Source organism: Tachypleus tridentatus, chromosome 13 (assembly GCF_004210375.1).
Source record: "Tachypleus tridentatus isolate NWPU-2018 chromosome 13, ASM421037v1, whole genome shotgun sequence".
Taxonomy (NCBI): Eukaryota; Metazoa; Arthropoda; class Merostomata; order Xiphosura; family Limulidae; genus Tachypleus; species Tachypleus tridentatus.
The window spans coordinates 229856175-229876005 of NC_134837.1; the positions used below are offsets into that span (position 1 = coordinate 229856175).

Sequence of the window (19831 nt, forward strand, 5' to 3'; positions counted from 1 at the left end):
AAGAAAGTTAACACTCTTCCTTACTTTCTAGATTTCCTATTTTTCATATGGTGTTTGTCTAAAACCTTGTATGTATTTACTAGATTTTGTTTTCTTTAATAGAATTACAAATTACATATTCTGTTATTATAAGTAAAAGAAAAGAATATATAATTTCTTGATTAAAACAAGTGGAAATTTGCATAATGCTGCAGTCTACTTGTCTCATTTACAACCATTTTTAACTATAGGGTGTAGCTATTTTTAAAAAGACATGCAGTGCTGGGAGAAAAATATTTTTGTACTCAATGAAAAAATTAATAGCTCAGCTTACATTGTCTCTAGCACTCTGAAATCTAATTAATTTTCTTTGCACTTCTATAGACTTTAATTGTCGGGAACAAATGTAAGCCTTGATGACCATCAAAACAAAATGCAGAGTTAAAATGCTTACTGACATAGTGCAAAAACAAAAGTTTAGACATTTTAAAAGTTTATTAAAACTATAAAATAGGATAACTACAATATAACAATATCATTTGCTGGCAAAAACGTTTATAGAAATATATTAGAATTGAACTACAAGAAATTTTTGAACTTAAGAGTTGAAAAGTTGCACCTGGAGTGATTTTGTGTAGTACAAGCAGTAAAAGGGTTAAAACACAATATGATTTGTAAATCATGACTTCTTAACTTTATATTTTTCAAGCAAAATTAAAACCACAAATATTAACAGTCCTAAATTAACAATATCTTGAAAATTAAATCATGTTTCTTACCAATACAATCTTGATTGTCCACATATTCAATCTTTTTAACACCTAAGCCTTCCTTTTCATACAGATTTTGTTCCTGAAATATTAAATTGAAAACAAAAGGTTTAGAATATTTTACAGTATTAGCCAAACTGGCTGATTAACTGTCTAAGTTCATTAAAGTATTAAAAATTAATCTGATGAGCATTTTTATTTATTAGTTTTCTAGCTTTGATACTAGTAAAACACCATCAACAGAACAAAAAAATTGTTATGAATTTAGTTAACACTAAAGAAAAAAGCAGATTAATTTTGAAAGTGCAACTTACATCTTTAAGGATTCTTCCATTAAAAAACTGTTGAAGCTTCTCATGTAATTTGATACAAAACTGCTCAAAACTGTTCTTCTGGAAATATTCTAGATGAATACCAAAATAATAATTGATCTAACTGTCACATTAAAATAAATGTCAGTTTAGAATCAACTTTTATGATATGTAAACCTCATGTATAAACACACACACACACACACACACATGTACAATATTTCAATAATTATGAAGATAATGAGGAAAAAGGAGTATGAAAGGCAAATACTAATGTCATTATTTTATTACATGAAAACATAATAGGTTAAATTGTGATTGATTGCAACAATGAAAAAAGTGTAGCAGATCCCATATTTTTGTAGAAACTGTGTGCAAAACTCTGAAGAGGGTACACAGAGTGTCAAAGCAAAAAATTAAACCTATCCAAGCATGATGTTAAGTATTTCAAAGTACAGTTTTACAAGCTAGACAATGACTAGATTCATATCTTATCAAACATCTTACATTAAATGTAGATATGAATTTACTTTAGAACCATAAAACACACATTAGTATCAAGTAGTATCAATTAACATGTAGCCACTTAAAAACTGCTGATGAAAAAGCTGAAATGTAAACTGGACCACAAATATTTGAATAAGTAAACCTAACAATATGCATTATTTAACTATACGAGATATGATTTTGATATTTTTTATTGTATTACAAAAAAAACAACATGAAATAGCTAAAATCTTTGGAATTCCTTTCTTATGTATATTTTGCAAATATCTTATTTTTATGTGATATTTCTAGGAGTCTGTAGCTTTACAAATATGGAAATATTTCATTGTAATAAGTTTTTATGAAACAAACATAACTACCTTTGTTGTAGATTTTGGTTATTGATTTTTATATCTTCTCAGGTTCTTTTACAACTTTCCTATAAAGTTTTTATTTTATAAAAATTGTAAATTTTATCTTTGTTTTAAATCCCAAAGCAATCCACACAACTAAATTTACAATCACTAACACACAATAAAAAATTACTTTTTGTTATCTTACCCAAATTACAAGCTAACAGACTTTTTAAAAATTGTTGATCGGAAAATTTCAATGAATGTATATAATAAGTTGTAAGTTCATTTTGTAATCATTTATATATTCTGTAATCCATTTCTTTTTAATGATTTTCTTTACTCATTCAAACAGTTACTCAAGCTGATAAGGTCTAATACAAATGAGAGATAACACAGCAGACTTTTTAATAAATGAAATTGATATGATTGAATGAAAAATGGTTCAACTAAATCTACCTTATTTTCTTCTAAGAAAAACATATTTTTTAACACTTGAACATTATAATTGAAATGAAGTATAAATTAACATAGCAAAACTTTTTAAAAAATCAGAAATGCACTTTTATCAGAAGTTGGTGACAAATATCTTTTCTCTTAGCTACATATTATAACCTCCATGCAAATCTTTGCTGAACTGGGGCATTTATTACTTTAAAGTAATGAAGATCAGAGAAAAAAGACCTTTTATGACATGTTTAACTTGATAGTATGATAACAGAAATTGAGAAAAAGCAATTGGCAAACAATTGCTGAAGCTACACTTGTATTTACCTTACAGGGACAAATTAGCATTATTTTGTACAAAATACTATGACTTTCCTCTGTAGAGGATTTAGTGCCATTTTATATTAAACTCAAATCTAGGAAATTCACAAATGCTTAAAAACTTATCATAATGAATTTTTTCAAAAAATTTAAAGCTCTGAATTCATACAAATATTATGTTTAAAAATGAAATATTTCATTTATAAAAGCTACATGACCTGTAGATCAAAATTTTGAATTTCCTAATCATTTCATCCAGTATTTTGTTTGCAGTGCAATAAAACAAAGCACACAAAAATGCATTGAAATCAATGTTGTGAGTACCATATTACATTGTGAAATGAAATGAGCCAAAAATTTAAATTTGCAATATTTAAAAATTTTTGTGGATAAAATCAAATAAAACTTTTTTACTGAACAACTTTAAACTCTGAAGTTTTTTTTAATATGTGAACAAAATGACCACAAGTTTATTAATATAATTTCTTAATTCCATAGTACAACTTTGTCCTTTAAACAGATTACATTCATCCAGGAATGAAAGAGTGGAAGATGAATCCAAGTTTACAATTGTTCAGCAATAATCAGTGGCAATCTGTTCAACAGCAAACAGAACAGTATCACAGCCAATGTCTGCCCAAAGCATGATGGGATATCAGTACAAGTTTGATGCTTCAACTCAGCCAATGGTATTGATGACATACATAAAACAGATAGCACCCTAACTGCTTACAAATATATGTAGATAGTGATTCATCTTGTCACTTCTTCAGAAATATAACTCATTATGCAGGGATTCATCTTCCAGTTACATACCGCAAATATGATGAAATTATATCCTGACAATAAAGAGGCCAGTGGAACACAACTAAAACTTGATCTGAACAAATATATGAGGTGTTTGTTCCTGAGGAGTATGTACTTATGTTGAAACCGAAAAATTCATAAAGTGACAAAGCAATTTGGTTGAACTGTGGAGAGTAATACAGAATATTTAAAATAATATTTCATATTTTCCATTGATAAATTATATTAAAGCATAAAAACAAGGTGTAATGCTCTATGCAAAATACAGAGCTCACACTGTATAATTTGTTTTTCTTTTATATTTGCTCTGATAACATTTTGAGCCATTAACAACTAAACAAATAGTTGCCATTACTTGTTTTAATGGCTCCTATACATATACTGCTTGGTTATTTCCATTACTGTGCATGTACATTATGTTGTAGGATTGGTTTCTGTACATTAAGATTTCAAAACAAAATAAGCCATTTGAACAAAAATGTATTACTCATACATTTAAATATTTCACTCATGATGTTAGAAAAACACGTGTGTTCAAGAAGCCTTGATAGAAATAAATAAAAACCCTATAATTTGAGCTATTCAGATTTAGATATTTCATTACTTTCTATTAATATTTTTTAACTTATGAGAAAATATATCTTTACTAAAAGTGACAAAGAATGACATCAAAATTCACTACATTTATAATCCCAGCATAAAAACTTGCATAAAATGCACAAATCATGATAAGGAAAATAATTTTTTTTGAAAATATATATGACTGAGAAAGTTAGTATATAACATTTTTAATTTACTTTTTCAATGATAATATTTAAACTTTAAGCTTGTTTGTTATGCACAAAGCTACACAAAGGGATCCACTTTACCAGTGACAAGCAAACTTCAAGTAAATGAATCAAGATGTTTCATGATCTCCACTTCAAAATATAATAATTTAATGACAAATCATGAGTGAAATATGTTAATAAAAAAATGCAACAAAATCCATTAGATTTAACCTACCAAAGCCTGCTATGTCAAGCACTCCAATGTAGTAGAGAGAAGAACTAAAAGGAATACTCTGGTTTATGCAGTGTACTATATAGTCAAACAGCCTGGAGTACATAGCTTTTGCCAATGCATCTCGACCATTCTGGGCCTCGTGCACTTTCAATGGTACCCTGTCAAGCAAAATGATTTGTTTCAGACTTCATGCAAGTCTAAAATCTTTCACAAACAGTTCCAAATAATAGTAAAACGTTTTCATACACTTTAAGTAAATTTATATTTATACAAACAACTTACAACAAACTGATCAATTCTGGTTAAATATCAAATCTCCATTTACCTTGATGTATGTCTTAAAAGATCACAATAGAACTATGCTAAATTGCTAACAATAACATACTGATATGTTTATAAAAACAATTAACAGTATTAAGTATTCAAATCAGAAAGTATTAATCAAGATCAGTGAAAAAACATTATGGCAAATACGACCTCTATAACCTCAGACCCACAGACTGACCCCATAACCATTTTAAGCTCATTATAGATTTCCTGCTATAACCTTTAATACAATCAACATATCTTCACAAAATTTTGCAGTTTATCAGTAAATATTACAAGGCTTTTTGTACACAAAATATTATTTTTTTAAGAAATGATTTTCTCATGCATTTGTCTTTTTGAATGTTGACTATTCAACATACAAAGTAACTTTGATTTTAAGATTAATATACTTTTATGTATCATAAAATTTTCAAATGTCACATGTGAAATCTTCATAACCTCCAGATAATTATCAAATGTTTTTTACTATTGTATCTAAATATGGCTTTAGAGAATTTCACCAATCTTGTAACCACCATAAAAAAATAGGAAACAGATATAAATTGTTTTTTTTTTTAATTTTAGAAATACTACAAATTACAGATCATTAAAAAGTCTGTGGAGTTACACATGATGTTTTGTTCTGAAAATAAAATACAAAATTTATATCTCAGATTGCTAATGCCACCCATATTCTCCTGATACTAACTGTTCTGTTTAAGGATCTTACAGTAATTGTTACATTTCTTGTCACTGTCCACTCGTGTAGTTTAGCAAGTTCATTTCTAAGAATACCAATAGGGCCTTATATCCAGAAAAATTAGTTAGAAATGGAAAATGAAGAAAATGGGCCAGTCAGTTTTAAATATTGATAAGAACAAGGTAGGAACTAATGTGAAGCAATTCCAGGACCAGTAGAGAGTTAATAGAGTCACTATAAATAGTACAACTGATGTATTACATAGCTTATGTGTGATTCAGAACAAGAAAAACAGCATACAACTCAGCAGTGAACACAGAAACTGTAGAGGGAATCGTGTAAGCAGCCACTGAACCACAACAAACCATGAAAGAACCCACAGACTCACCTGATTTCAAACCATCAATATAAATGGGAATAAAAAAATAGTTTAAAAGATATTTGGCAAATAGAAGGTGATTCAAAGAAAAGTCACAAGTGGGTATGGTAATAAGCCATGGTGGGATGGGCTGACCAGTGGGAACAGTAACATCATCCTAGGACAGACCAAATTTAGCAAACTATTCCTGGACACAAAGGTCAAATGAAAAATGGCAGATCATCTATTCCAAAAGAGCAGGTGGAATACTGTGGTAAGAATCACAGGTTTGAAGCATACTGTAAAGAAATTTGCAACCATCGGAGGTGAAAAGGAAGTTCATGGGACTTGGAATACAAACTTTGGACTGGAGAAGTGTCAAAAACCCTCATGCAGAGCCAAAGTATTGTGAATGAGATCCAACATCTTCCAAGCCGAGGTCCTGGCAAAACTATAGACCAGAGACCTATAGTCTAGTTTCAATTGAATGAGGACATGATAGATCTTTAGCACACAACATCAGTCTGTTCCCCAAGAAGTGGAAGTGAAACACAATGGATGTTTGGTGCCTTGTACACTTGACACATAGCTGCTTGATGTATGGAATGAATGTCATCTTATGGTTAAAGATAAGCCCCAAGAATCTTACTTCAGAGACCATGGGAAGAACAACATCCCTGTAACAGAGCTTAGGATCAGGGTGAATACTCCATTGGTGGCAAAAGTGCATGCAAATGATAGCATTAATCTACATACTGAAAAGTGTGACAATCAAGGCACAGCCCTCAGGGACTCCAAGTTCTTGTGGAAATGAACAGGAAAGCATTGAGCCCACACGGACTTGAAATCACAGGTCCATTAAAAGGTTTTGGACAAAAGTGGGTAGGTGAATATGCAGCCCACATGAATGGAGGTCTTGCAAAATTCTGTACCTTTATGTAGTATTATAAGTCTTCTCATGGTCAAACAAAATGAAAAAAAGATGTTGTTACTTGAGAAAAGCTTCTCTGATCAACGTTTCAAGTCAAATCAGGTGGCCCATGGTGGAGAGCCTTCACTGGAACCTATAGTGGGTGGACAACAGGAGCCTGTTTGATTCAAGGAACCAAATGAAACAAGCATTAACTATCCTTTCTAAAACCATTCATAAACAGTTCACCAAAGCAACTGGATGATAGTTAGAAGGCATCTTGGGATGCTTCCCAGGCTCAGATAAAGGGAATACAATAGCTTGATGCTAAGCTTCATGAAAACCATTGTCTTGCCAGATTCGGTTAAAAATGACAACAAGAGTAGCAAAAGAGGAAGGAGAGAGATGGTGCAGCATTTCACAGCGAATATCATTAGGTCTGACTGATGTGCTGCCAGACCAACAAAGCACAAACTTGAATTCCACCAGGGTAAAGGGGCTATTATAGTCACAGAGACAATCAGTCTGAAAGGAAAGAGGTGATTACTCTGCCCGAGACTTAATGGCCAAGAAAGGTGGAGATCAAACATAAATACTATGATGCATGAGAAAAACTTTCACATAGAGTACTGATGATGCTCTTGGAATCAACAGCTCCTTGGGCCATCAAAGAGCAAGACTGCAAGGGGAAAGGAAGTATACTGGCCAATGATCTTCCGAATATTGTCTCATATGATTTTGGAATTGGTGGTAGAAGAGATGCTATTTGTGAACTTAATCCAAGACTCCTTCTGGCTTTGATTTCTTCCCTGATGAGCATGGGCTCAAGCCTGCTGAAAAGCAATGTGGTTTGGAAGTGTGGGATACCTACAAAAGATATCCCAGGCTTGTTTTTGAGCCTTCCATGCTATTTGGCAGACAGGACTCCACTATGGATGAAGATACTCTGGAAAACATGTTGATGTTTTATGAATACACTGAGAAGCTCCCTGGACAACACAGTCAGTCACCGTTGCTATGCAATTGTCTATCAATGCCAGGATCAAGTTCCAAGAGAGGAGTGAAAGAGGGCCAGTTGGACTGGTCCAGCTTCCACCAAGGTATGTGGGTCAGGTGGCACTGACCACAGCCAGTCTCCCTCAAAATGATAGCAAAATAGTCACTGCCCCATGGGTCAGTCTCAACCATCCAAGAAAAGAAAAGTGGAGCAAACAAAGATATCAACCAAAGTAAATGACTGACAAGGTGCATGAATAAGATCCAGTATTGAAGAGAGAAAGGTTGTGATCCTAGGGCACTCGCTCTATGAAATGACACCTCCAATCAATATCAGCACCACCTCATAGGGAATTATGTCCCTTAAAGTCCTCCAGGATTAATAAAGAAAATGGCAATTGTTCAATGAGAGTATTAAGGTGTGATTGATCAAGAGATATCCAGGAGACAGGTAGAGAGAACAAACAGTGACAGTTATGACCCAAGGAAACACGTATGGTGATAGACTCCAAGAATATACTGAGTGACAAAGACGGCATGCATGTGCTGGTCGACCAGTAGTGCCAATCCACCTTGCACTCATTCATCACACAACCTGGTATAAAGAAAACTGTCAAAAGGTGACTGTATCAACAAGTTTTAGAAATGTTTCCTGTAAGAAAAGATACACAGGATGACAGGAATCAATAAGGTCTTAATACCATCCAGATTAGAATGAAAACCTCATGAGTTCTACTGTATCAATGTAGCCATTTTCATTTAGGTGGAAGAGAACTGGATGGAGAACCCTTCAGTTTAAGACAACATCATTTTTTTTTATTAGAAGAAAATCTTTTGACCTCCATGAAGTCTGCCCTGGATCAAGTGGGTCTCTGTCAGTAGACATAGATTCCAGCACTGAGAATGAAAATGAATAATTGTTCTACATCTCAGGGCTGAAGAAGATGAACCTGAGCATGTACCAGAAGCTGGGGCTGAAGGAAGTGGACCCTAGCAGTCACTGAAAGGAATGGTAAAAAGAAAGACAAGGACAGACATGGACTTGTCAACAAACTTATCCTCACAGGGTAAAACACTCTGCACATGGTTTGAAAACGACTCTGTTAAAGCCACAGAAATATCTGTGTGCACTCCCACTGAAGGAGTCATATGCAGTGCAGCAGCGTATGTCCAAGATGGAGGTGGGAATAATAACTTCTGAGCCTTGGGGTAAGAAATGTTATGAACCATTTCCAATCAATTAACACAGTGATGGCCCAATTTGCACTCACAGACATCATGGCCTTTGCCACTGCAACATGCACATGTCAAAGAACCACAACATGATGTCTTTGAGTGACTGAACCACTTACATTGGAAATATATAGACATACCTTATATTTCCAGCAAATAAAAACTCACACTTCCTCTAAGAATGTTTAAACATTTTGTAGCTTAACAAAGATTTTAATTACTACTCGTAGGCCTAAAAAATACTTCTTTACCACTTAATGTTAATTGGCAGTTACATATTACATTATATTCCTTGTCTATTATATTTGCAAAGACACTGATTTCAGTAACACAAGTTAAAATTTTTTCATACTGAAAATGTTTTTTCCTATAGGTATTTACAGTCCCTCACATATATAACTATTCTCATTCAGTACTGCCCCCTATATGCAAAGTGTTTTCATCTGCCATATACCCCATGATTAATACGATTCAACCAAGTCTCATACATAAACCATTATGCAACAGCCCTCCACCAATAAAAGTGCAACACATTCTCCTGATGCATGTGACTCTCTCTGTTTGATTCAACTGACCAACTACTTCAAGTACAGGAAGAAATTGAAAATCACATTTTTCAGTGGTGTGGAAAGGTGGAAAGTGTGGGTGGCAGTGTGCCTATCTTACATGAATTTTGAATATAGGAAAAGTTTTTGATACAGTACATCACCTCCATTCACAGATACAGTTAGAATCCCACATTGACTAGGAACCAAAGCAGCAGAGGAAAAATGCATCCAAAGAACACCTTACAAGAGGAGATCTTCACAGTACAGAATCATATACAGGTTGGCTGGTTGATTTAGTGTTTTATGGCACAAAGCAGTATGTAACTGAGTGTCGGAATGTAGAGGGTGGTGTTAGATGTTTGAATATATAATTTTATATTATTTATTTTATTATATTTAATATAGGTATAAAGGTGTTCCTTTGTATTGGTTTATTTTAGGTTTAAGTTGTTGTATAAGTAAGGCTTCCTTAATTTTGCGTTTGTTTATGTTTGTTTCTTTATTTAGTATTTGAGTGTTTTCTATGGTTATGTTGTGTTTATTTGACTTGCATTGTTCAAAAACGTGCGAAGGTGACTTTTTATGTTCTTTGAATCTGGTTTCCATTTTTCATCTAACACCGCCCTCTACATTCCGACACTCAGTTACACAACCCCTTCCAAACATGTGGTCAGCTTCCCGGTCAGTTACCTCTTTCTCTCTTTGTGAACCTGACAATGACCGAAGAAGGTCAAAACATTGTTTGCTCTTCTAGTAAATCTCCCAGCCTGAACCAGAAATTCAGGGAGGAGGAGAAACTAATTAGCCCCCCTCCCTATAACCAAAGAGGGAGGAGTCGACACAAGGGAGAGAAAGAAAAGCCTTATAATATTACAAATCCAAATTATTAATTGCAGGAAAAGAATCGGATCCAAATTGGACTCATGGGAAGCCAACCTAGTAAAGAAAAGTGCATGAAAACAGAATCTAAATTCTCCCCAAGGTCAAATAAAAGGCAACTTCAGATATCCTAGGAATAAAACATGACAAATGAATGTCTCCATCTTTCAGTGAACACACACTAGATAACAAAGGAGGAGTAGCAAAGGTCAGATTAGCCAACTTGCTGACAACAGCTATACAGAGATACACAACCATAAATATCACATCTTATTTGTTTTGTTTTAATTATAATTACACTGAAATCCACAAGGTGTCACAAAAATCTCAATCTATAACTAGACAATGTGTAACACTTTGTTACAGAAAACTATGACCAACTCTTTGTTCAGAAAAAGTGATAACATTATCTAAGTGAGGTGCTTGTATACAGTACCAGAAAAGAGGGTGCAACTGATGAGGGTTGAGATATTTGTAAATTATATATTGCAAAGGGCATTTAAGTGAGGCATAAAAAACTTAAGCATGCAAGACCAATGCTTAGATAGGCAAAGCCAATGTCAATGAATAGCTATATCATCAGCAGATGATAAGTATGCTTTGGAAGAACTATTTACAGGAAGCATGGGAATTTACAAGTTAAAATTATTTTCTGAGGTTAATAGATGTGTATACTTACTTTTACTATGAAATTAAATAATACTCTGAATTGCTACATAATGATTATAAAATATAAAAAGCTTAAGTGATTTTCAAAAGTTGTTTTTCTGATTTTTAAATTTTTGATATAGATAAAATCATAAAGTTGTAAATCCATTGACTAAAACCTTTAAATCTTTACTATTTATTTTTTGTTGGAGTACTTATGAAAGAAATACAGAAATTAGTACAAACAGAATTATCCTAGCAAAGAGCAATGTTGTACGATACATACATGATGACAGTGCCTTTGACTCCACCTTTGCTAGGCTGCATAATTCGATTAAGTAAACTATGACGTAGGTCCTCGGGATTTAATCCCATCAGAGAAGCAGCTGTTTGGAGTGAAGTTTCAGCTGCTTTGGTCACTTTACACCCACCACTAGTATCATTAGGAGAATCCTCAAAGGTTATATTTCCCAGGTGAAGAACAGCTGCTACAACTGTGTAAATGGCTAGTTTCTGTTGATCATTTAAGCCTAAAAGAATTGCAGTATAATTACTGTAACACAAAAAAAATTCTTTCTACCAAACCTAGCTGTATGATATGATTGGGTTTTACAATTGGTAAAAGGTATTACTCCATGGCAAATAACCATACAAGATTAAACAGCAGTGCACAAGCTACTATATAATACAGAAGCATCTTGTCTGATCAATAAAATCCACATCTTTAACAATTATAGAAACTTAATTTCATAGTTTTTTCTAACAGACTATTTCAGTAATATTTAATCATTTAAACAATTTATCTACAACATTCCTACTTTTTAAGGGCTAAAGATATACTGTTAACTTTCAGTCATCTTTACTGATCAATAGATTCAGAACCGTAATGAATCTAAAGGTTATTATATTTTTAAATACTTCTATATTTGTTCCCTTAGGATGTTTATGAGAAGAAGAAAAGTATAATATTTCAACCTCACAATGTCAATGACACCCACTGCTGAAGATGTTTCACTTAATACCAAAGATAATCAAGGTGGCAAACACAAAAGAGGTCTGAACATTTTTTTCTAACAAAGCATGATTATAATCAATTACATTTCTCAAAAGATAACAGCATTAGATTAATGTAATATTATGCACTCCTATTCTCAGAAAAGTCCTAACTAATCAAATATAGAATACAATGTTTTAAAATAAAATGAGCCTGTTAATACTGCCTCATGCCAAATATAATTACTATTAATTATGATTCCCCATTAAAAGGCACTTTAATCATTAAGAATTATACAAAATGTTAAAGTTCCTCTGTAATACATTATCATTTTATACTAACAAACTTTGCACTATTACCACTGTATCACACAACCATTTCATTTCAACAGTACTTGGGTCATTCCTTGTCAAATCATCCAGATTTTGGAAAATTTTCCAGGTGACCCCCTCAGAATGTCTTGAAAAAATTCACATGTGCTCACCTACCCATATAATGAAAAATTGCCAAAGATTAGATCAATATCTATAATAGTTTCTGATTTACAGCCCTGTAAAATTTGATTAATTTTTGCCAAATTTCATTTGACTGCTTAAAGCTGCAATTGTAATGGTGGTAGAAGGCTAAAATTTGCTACACTGATTGAATTACTCCCACAGAATTCAAAAATGGTCTCAAACCAAGTTTATCTCTCTTAGGATTTGCACAGTGATGGATGTAAAATCACCTGAAAACCCAAAATCGTAAAAAAACATTGGTTTATTTAATAAGCCATAGCTCTAAGACTTAATATGTTACAAAGCTGAATTTGTTTTTCAAATTTCCTATAACATATCAGTTGATAAATCAGCAATTGTTGTAATTAAAAGTCTGTTAGATCTGTAAAAAAATTTAGTTACATGCAATTTTTTATGACATAGCTAAAAATAGCCCTACTTCAGGCCACAGTTTGATCATGTCACAGTTGTAACTGTTGGTAGTAGCAGTGAAAGTGATGCTGCAGCAGCTCAAATGGGGTCTAACAATAGCAATAACAATTATCAGCCAGGGTAATATGTGGCATGTATATATGATCATGAATGGTATGTGGGAAACATAAAAGATAGATCAGATGAACATTCCAATGTGTTGGTGTCATTTATTAAGAAATCAAGAAACAAACTGTTCTCATGGCCTGCAAGGTCATGTAAAGATGAAAGCTGGATTCCTTTCCAACATATTCTTTGTCTGATAAGTGCACCTACCATGCAAGGCAGAAGTGCTCACCAGTATGTTCTAAGTTAAAGTGATCTCAACATAATCAAACTCAAATTTCAGAAATTTATTCAAGCTGTCTGAACAAAGCAATGTTTTTTTGCTGTTGTTAAGGGTAATTTATCGCCAAAGCAGTTTTTGAAACATTTCATTGTTATGATTATTGTAGTTTGGTGTGACTGTAATCTTTCTCAGTTATGCCCCTATTTTAGCATTGTGCTTTTTGTGTCTCATTTACCTTTGTATTTATTATATTATGAATCTTAAACTCAGCTATATCTGCATAACTGTAATGCATACACAATATATTTCTACTGCCATATGAACTAACTAGTTATGCCAATAAACTTGTTCAGAAATGAATTCTTTCTTGTTTCTTACAACTTCATTATTTAACATTGTGAATGGCTGGTTAGAATATTTCAGTGGGATTCATAAAATTCTGACAGGTATTTTTCAAAATTGTATGGATATATTTGCACACAGTAACACACCTGAACTGAATTTTTTTTTAAATAAAAAACGTATGGTCACAGGATACTTTAAAAAATTATCCTGATTTTCTTTTGTAGATCATATTCAGAGATGTAAGAACATATGGTAAAAAATCTGAAAAGGCTGAATAACTGATGATGTGGTCAAACTGTGGCCTGAAGTAGAACTATTTTTAGCTAAGTCATAAAAAGATGCATGCAACTAAATTTTTTTACAGGAGATCTAACAGACTTTCAATTACAACAATTGCTGATTTATCAACTGATATGTTATAGGAAATTTGAAAAAAAAAAATCAGCTTTGTATCATATTAAGTCTTAGAGCTATGGCTTATTAAATAAACCAATGTTTTTATGATTTTGGGTTTTCAGGTGATTTTACATCCCTCACTATGCAAATCCTAAGAGAGATAAACTTGGTTTGAGACCATTTTTGAATTCTGTGGGATTAATTCAGTCAGTGTAGCAAATTTCAGCCTTCTACCACCATTACTCTTGTAGCTTTAAGCAGCCAAAGTTTCCAGCAACTGAATTTGCCAAAAATAAAAAATAAAATATTTAAATTTACAGGGCTGTAAATTAGAAACTATTAGAGATGTTGATTTAATCTTTGGCAATTTTTCATTATATTGGTAGATGAGCACATGTGAATTTTTTCAAGGCATTCTGTGGGGGTCACCTGCAATACCCTGGATGATTTGACATGGAATGACCCATTCTACTTTTTCTAATATTAAAGCATTACTAGATGTCTTACCAATATTGTGTAGAGCCTTATCAAGATGTTGAAAATCTCTAACATCATCCACAATTGGATCTTTTAATGGACCTTTCAGTTGATGATCTTTAGATTTTCTGTTTGCACTGAGGATTGTTTCAGTAGCAGTAGAGGTGAAGTACTGAGTGCAGCTCCTTTTTAAGTACTAGAAGTAAGTATTACATTGTGAATTAAAGAACTGTGGCTTTAATAAATTACTAAATGTAAAACTTCCTAAATTATTAGAAATAAACAGAACATCATGAATTGAAAAAGAAACTCAAGTCAATTTAGTATCCTGTAAATAATAGTATGCATGTTTTGGTATATTAAAGTTATTAACTTAAACATCCAGGTGTGTTGCTTTGAAGTGCTTGTTATGTGATTTGCTGATGCACACTGAAAACAAAACAAAATTGAATGACATTGTGTGAAAGGTAAGATTAACTTTCTGCAGATCATGTACCTTCTGCAAAATATCTTATTTTATATGTGATATTTGTATGAAACCACAGCTTTGAAATCCTAAAATGATGTGTTTGTTTTTAATTTTGTTAAGAACCATGATTTTTAACACCCAGGTTTTAGTAAGCTTTGAGACTTACTGCTGAGTCACTGGTGGCATGTCAAAATGATTTTATCATGACATGTTTTTCTATGAAATAATTAAAAATACTTTGTTAAAGATTTCAAATAGTAATTTTCATGTATTCTTGTATAATTTTCCAATAAAGCTTTTTATTGTATAAATTTGTAAATTTTATCTTTGTTCTGATTTTAAAAACACTACATGCAATTTCACTATGTTTATGACCTTTAGCATAAAATAAAATATGTTTTTTTTACTATATCAAAGTCATAAGCAAATTAATCTTGTTTCAACCCTCTATACCAACATATCTTATAAGAAGCAAAAACTGCCTACAATAAAAAAATTTCTAGCCAAATCAAAGTATCGGTAGCCATTACCCTGAAGCACTATACAAATTCAATATTAACATTTTCCTTACCTAAAAATATATTTCCAATAGATACTCACATCCACAGATAGAATAGCTTGATCCCTCATACAATTGCCTATAATATTTTCATATTACTAGCCTTGAGCTAATTCCCACCTAAAAAATTATGTGTTTAGCATGAATTACATACATCATCCTGTGACATTAGCCCTCCACCAATAGGAGAACAACACATCCTTCTTACTAAGTAATGCTTCCCTGAGCACTTGTACTTGAAATAACTTCATTCTAAGACAAGGCATGAAGAAAGCGCACTGAATGTGGGGAGGACAATTAGAAAGGCGTATAACATGAGTATTTGTATGTACACACACACACACACACACACATATATATATAATCAGAAATACATTTTCATGTAAGGAAAATGTTAACTTCTGAGATAATACCTCAACCTCTGTATAAAATATCTAGAAATACCACATTGATATGATGGAGGGGCTGTTATAAGCATTAAACATAAATCAGTTCCCTTCAGAAAGTACCCAAAGAGAAAACCTATGGAGTATGACACCCAATGGCAAGGGCTCTACAGTCATTTGTAACAGACCTCATCTTGTCTCAGAGTAGAGGAAGAAAAACAACAATACTCCAAATGTCACAGGAGTGGATAGAAGTTTTGCATTACCAACCATGCACCCACACACAGTGATCAGGAATACAAGAAGTGTAGTTATAATCAGAATGAACTCTGTGTTTCTCACCTCATCTCAACTAAACAGACTGAGATGGGGTTACAAGCCTGTCCCTATGCAAGAGGAGGGCACAAAAGCTGTTTCAGGGATGGCTCATTCTACAGAGACAGTGCTGTCACTGCACTACTTTCAACTGTATTGTGCTGTATGCAATAGGTAAGGAACTCTCCAATCCTCACTACCCTAATAGCTAAGAACTGAGAAGCAGAAAGGGTTTCCTATATTGCATTTGAAAGAGCAAATATGGATGAAAAATTCAAGTTGGTGAAACCCAAAGAAATGGCTAGCTCCACATAAGATGCCTGAAAGAACCAAAGAAGTAGAAAATCATTTCCTTGGTGTTGGCTTTTCCAATGACAGTCCATAGAATGGTACTATCTGGATCAAGCAATTGAGTAAGTTTAAAAACAAATAGATATCCCAATGATCTTAAAGAAACACCCCATCTTGACAATGGAGACTGATGAGCTAAAGTAGATTGGCTGAGCTCTTTTCACTACCCATGGTTCAATGCAGGTTTTGGGAAATTAGCATAACCAGGAAGACAACAACAGCCATCTACAGGAGATAACACAGCCAGATGATGAAAAGAATGGGAGATGGTTTGGATTTGACTACATGCCAGATTGCAATATCTAATCCTAGGATTAGCAAAAATGAGACACAAGACAGTGGAATAGGTGACAAATTTGATGCAATGAATACACCAGTTGGAGAAGCTGGCACGTCTGGTCAGTAAAGGAAGGAAGCAATTAAGTCTGTGGACAAAGAGGAATCGTACAGAAGAAACAAACGATAATGATGAGAACTTTACGTAGGAGACACTAATCTCAAATAACACTGATCAGTACAAACTGGACACAGAAGGAAATCCAGGTCCAAACAAGCATTGAGGAGAAAGAGGGGAAGATAGAAAAGAAAGAATGATAACTTTCTCAAACAGCTAAAATTAGAGAAGAAAAGTGGGTAGTGGAAGAAATAAGTACAAGGAAAGTGAGTTGTAAAAGCATTGATGGCATATTTATTCCAATGACAACCACAGGCAAGTATGTTTTCAAAGAAAGATGGTGTAAAGAACAAGAAGCCAACAACTGAAACATGTGTGAAACTTACAAAATCCCATTAAGATCCCAATCAGCTATAACAGTTGGAAGAGAGAGAGAGTGAAGAAAGAAGAATCAGAAAAACTGAAGAGTGAAGGAAAAAAAACACACAGCAGTAATAGAAAATGTAGTTGACAAATCCACCCAATAACAACAATGTAAAAAATGAATGAAAGAACCCAGAGTATGGAAGTGGAAGATAAGCCAATGTTAAAAATATCTTCACTTGTTTCAAAAAATGAACAAAGTTGAGGAATGATGGAATGGGATAAGAAAAAGGCTACATGATTGCAGTATATGGTCCTGTGGATAATGGACCAAATATATCCTACACATAAAGATTAAGATACAACACTCCTGGGTGAAAAAAAAAGAAAAACGACAAGAGGTTGGAGAAGAAGAAAGAGCATGGATACCATTTTTTAAGGTGGAGAAAACCAGGACTGGGCAAGGTAAAGAGGTAAAATCACAATACTCAGTAACGAATGTCATGGGTCAAGGAAAGAACCTGAGTGAGGAGACAAAGAAGAGAACAAGCATGTAGAAAATGATAAGACCAGTCCTGGTTGAAAACATCAACACCCAAGGCCAAAGGATGAGAACTTAGGAACCAAAAGAGGGGACATATGCTGTTGAGAACAGTAGCAAATGCATCAATGAAAGGCATAACCAACAAAGAGCAAATCTAATGAAAAACCTGAGAATGGAGAGACCACTACATGAGTAGAACATGGTTCAGCCAAAAAAAGGTGATCTATAACCATATTCAGAACCCTTAGCACTTGACTAGCTATAAAATGTACTAAATGGGAATGAGTCCAAAATAGCAGGTTGAAAGTGTGAAAGTAAAGAGTTCTGGTCACAGGTAACCCTCAACAATTGATATGAGAAACAATGTGGATTTAACAGAATGTATTGGGACCAAATTACCCAAAAGAAGAAGGAGGAAAAGGGAATATGCCCAAAGAACTGCAAGAAGTTTGAGTATGTTGATGTGGAGTGAATACTCCTCTGGCTTCCACACATTTAAAGTCATGTTAACCAAACCAGTCTGGCAAAGAAACATTTATGAAAAGATGGGAATGCCCACCTTAGTACTGGCATGGTTAAGCCAACAAGACAGGTCCTTGAAAAGAGAAGAGGGAAGACACAATATTATGAACAACAGATCTGAAGAAAACATTCCACTGAAGGAAGTGTATGTGTGTGCTGTCTAAAAAACAAGTGGTTCCAGAGAAGCTAGAGTTCCCAAAATCAAAAGAATCTCACACACAGAGTGTAAATTAAAAGTGCAAATCTTGCTTACAAGAAATCTGTTCCTCTTAGACATAGAGATAAAGGATGAATACAACTAAGTAAGGAGGGATAAAGCAGTAACAGTATTATGAGCTAATGTGGGAAAAAGAAGAGAACAAACCTCTCCAGAAAACCACTCAGAAGTATGATTAAAAATCTCAGAAATAAGGTGAAGGAATGAGAGATAATATAATAGGGTAATAAGAAAGATATATAAGTGCAAAAATTGGGTACTATAAAGTGAAACAGAAGCTAAGAGGTTCACCATTCAAACATTTAAAATATTTAAAGGAGTGAGAATCAAGGAAAATAAATTAAAAATGGCTGTAAACTTGAACAAAAAGTGGAGTAGACAAGGAAGAGAAAGTATTTGATACACTTACGTAATTGTTCAAAAAATGAGTTCACATACATCCAAGTATCAGGAAAAGAAGGGAACACAAAGTAATCTTAAGTCTGGATGTTGTTTAGTACAGAATGGGAGGAACTGAAAGACACTGGAGAAAGAAAGAGAGAGAAGGACATATCTCCAAAATCATGTCAAGAAAGAGATTAGAAGGGTGAGGATTTTTTTCCTCACTGATAGCAGCAACTAGAACAAACCCCACAAAGGGAAACAGCTGATCGAAATAAGTGTCATCCTCATCATGTTCAAACAAAGGAGAAGTAACTTCAGCTGACTGGATGGGAAGAGGAGGTCTTGTACGTATAAATGAACCTACAACACAATGCATTGAACAATGGCAGTCATATCCCTCCACAGATAATAAAACTCACAGTAGCCAGGATAAAGTAGAAAATTCATTATGGATAAGCAACAATAATAATAATTTCTTGTTCTTTAGTAAATAAAGAAACTATTACAAATCTCATGTAATTAATTGTTTTAAACACATCCATTTGATAAAATGCTGAAATAAAAAAAAAGGTTACTTGGGAGAGACCGGTACAAGGATACTGTGCAGCCCTCCTACTGCTGAAAGGCTATTGTTGCATGATGATGTCATCATTTTCTAGCACAGTTCATGTTGAACATAAATTTTATAGGTGGGAGGTATTTCAAGACTATTGGTATACAGATCTCTCAGGAAGATGTATAAGGGATCAAGCTGTTATGCATGTGGAGCCAAAATATCTTCTTGGAAATCACATTTTC

The 19831-nt window shown here is 33.4% G+C and overlaps 2 protein-coding genes across 2 annotated transcripts in view; one reads left to right on the plus strand and one right to left on the minus strand.

Annotated features, from left to right (window-relative positions):
• Positions 1-19831, minus strand: part of LOC143236479 (unconventional myosin-VI-like) — a 59616-nt gene that overhangs the window by 16647 nt on the left and 23138 nt on the right. Inside the window, exons 10-14 of the mRNA XM_076474765.1 lie at positions 14560-14725; positions 11347-11590; positions 4480-4637; positions 1064-1152; positions 759-831 (exon numbers count right to left, since the gene is read on the minus strand). Of these exons, the coding sequence (XP_076330880.1) occupies positions 759-831; positions 1064-1152; positions 4480-4637; positions 11347-11590; positions 14560-14725 (730 nt within the window). The remainder of the gene's footprint in view (positions 1-758; positions 832-1063; positions 1153-4479; positions 4638-11346; positions 11591-14559; positions 14726-19831) is intronic.
• The window catches only part of LOC143239912 (mitochondrial import inner membrane translocase subunit Tim13), a 364005-nt gene that overhangs the window by 1398 nt on the left and 342776 nt on the right, over positions 1-19831 (plus strand). The window lies entirely within an intron of this gene.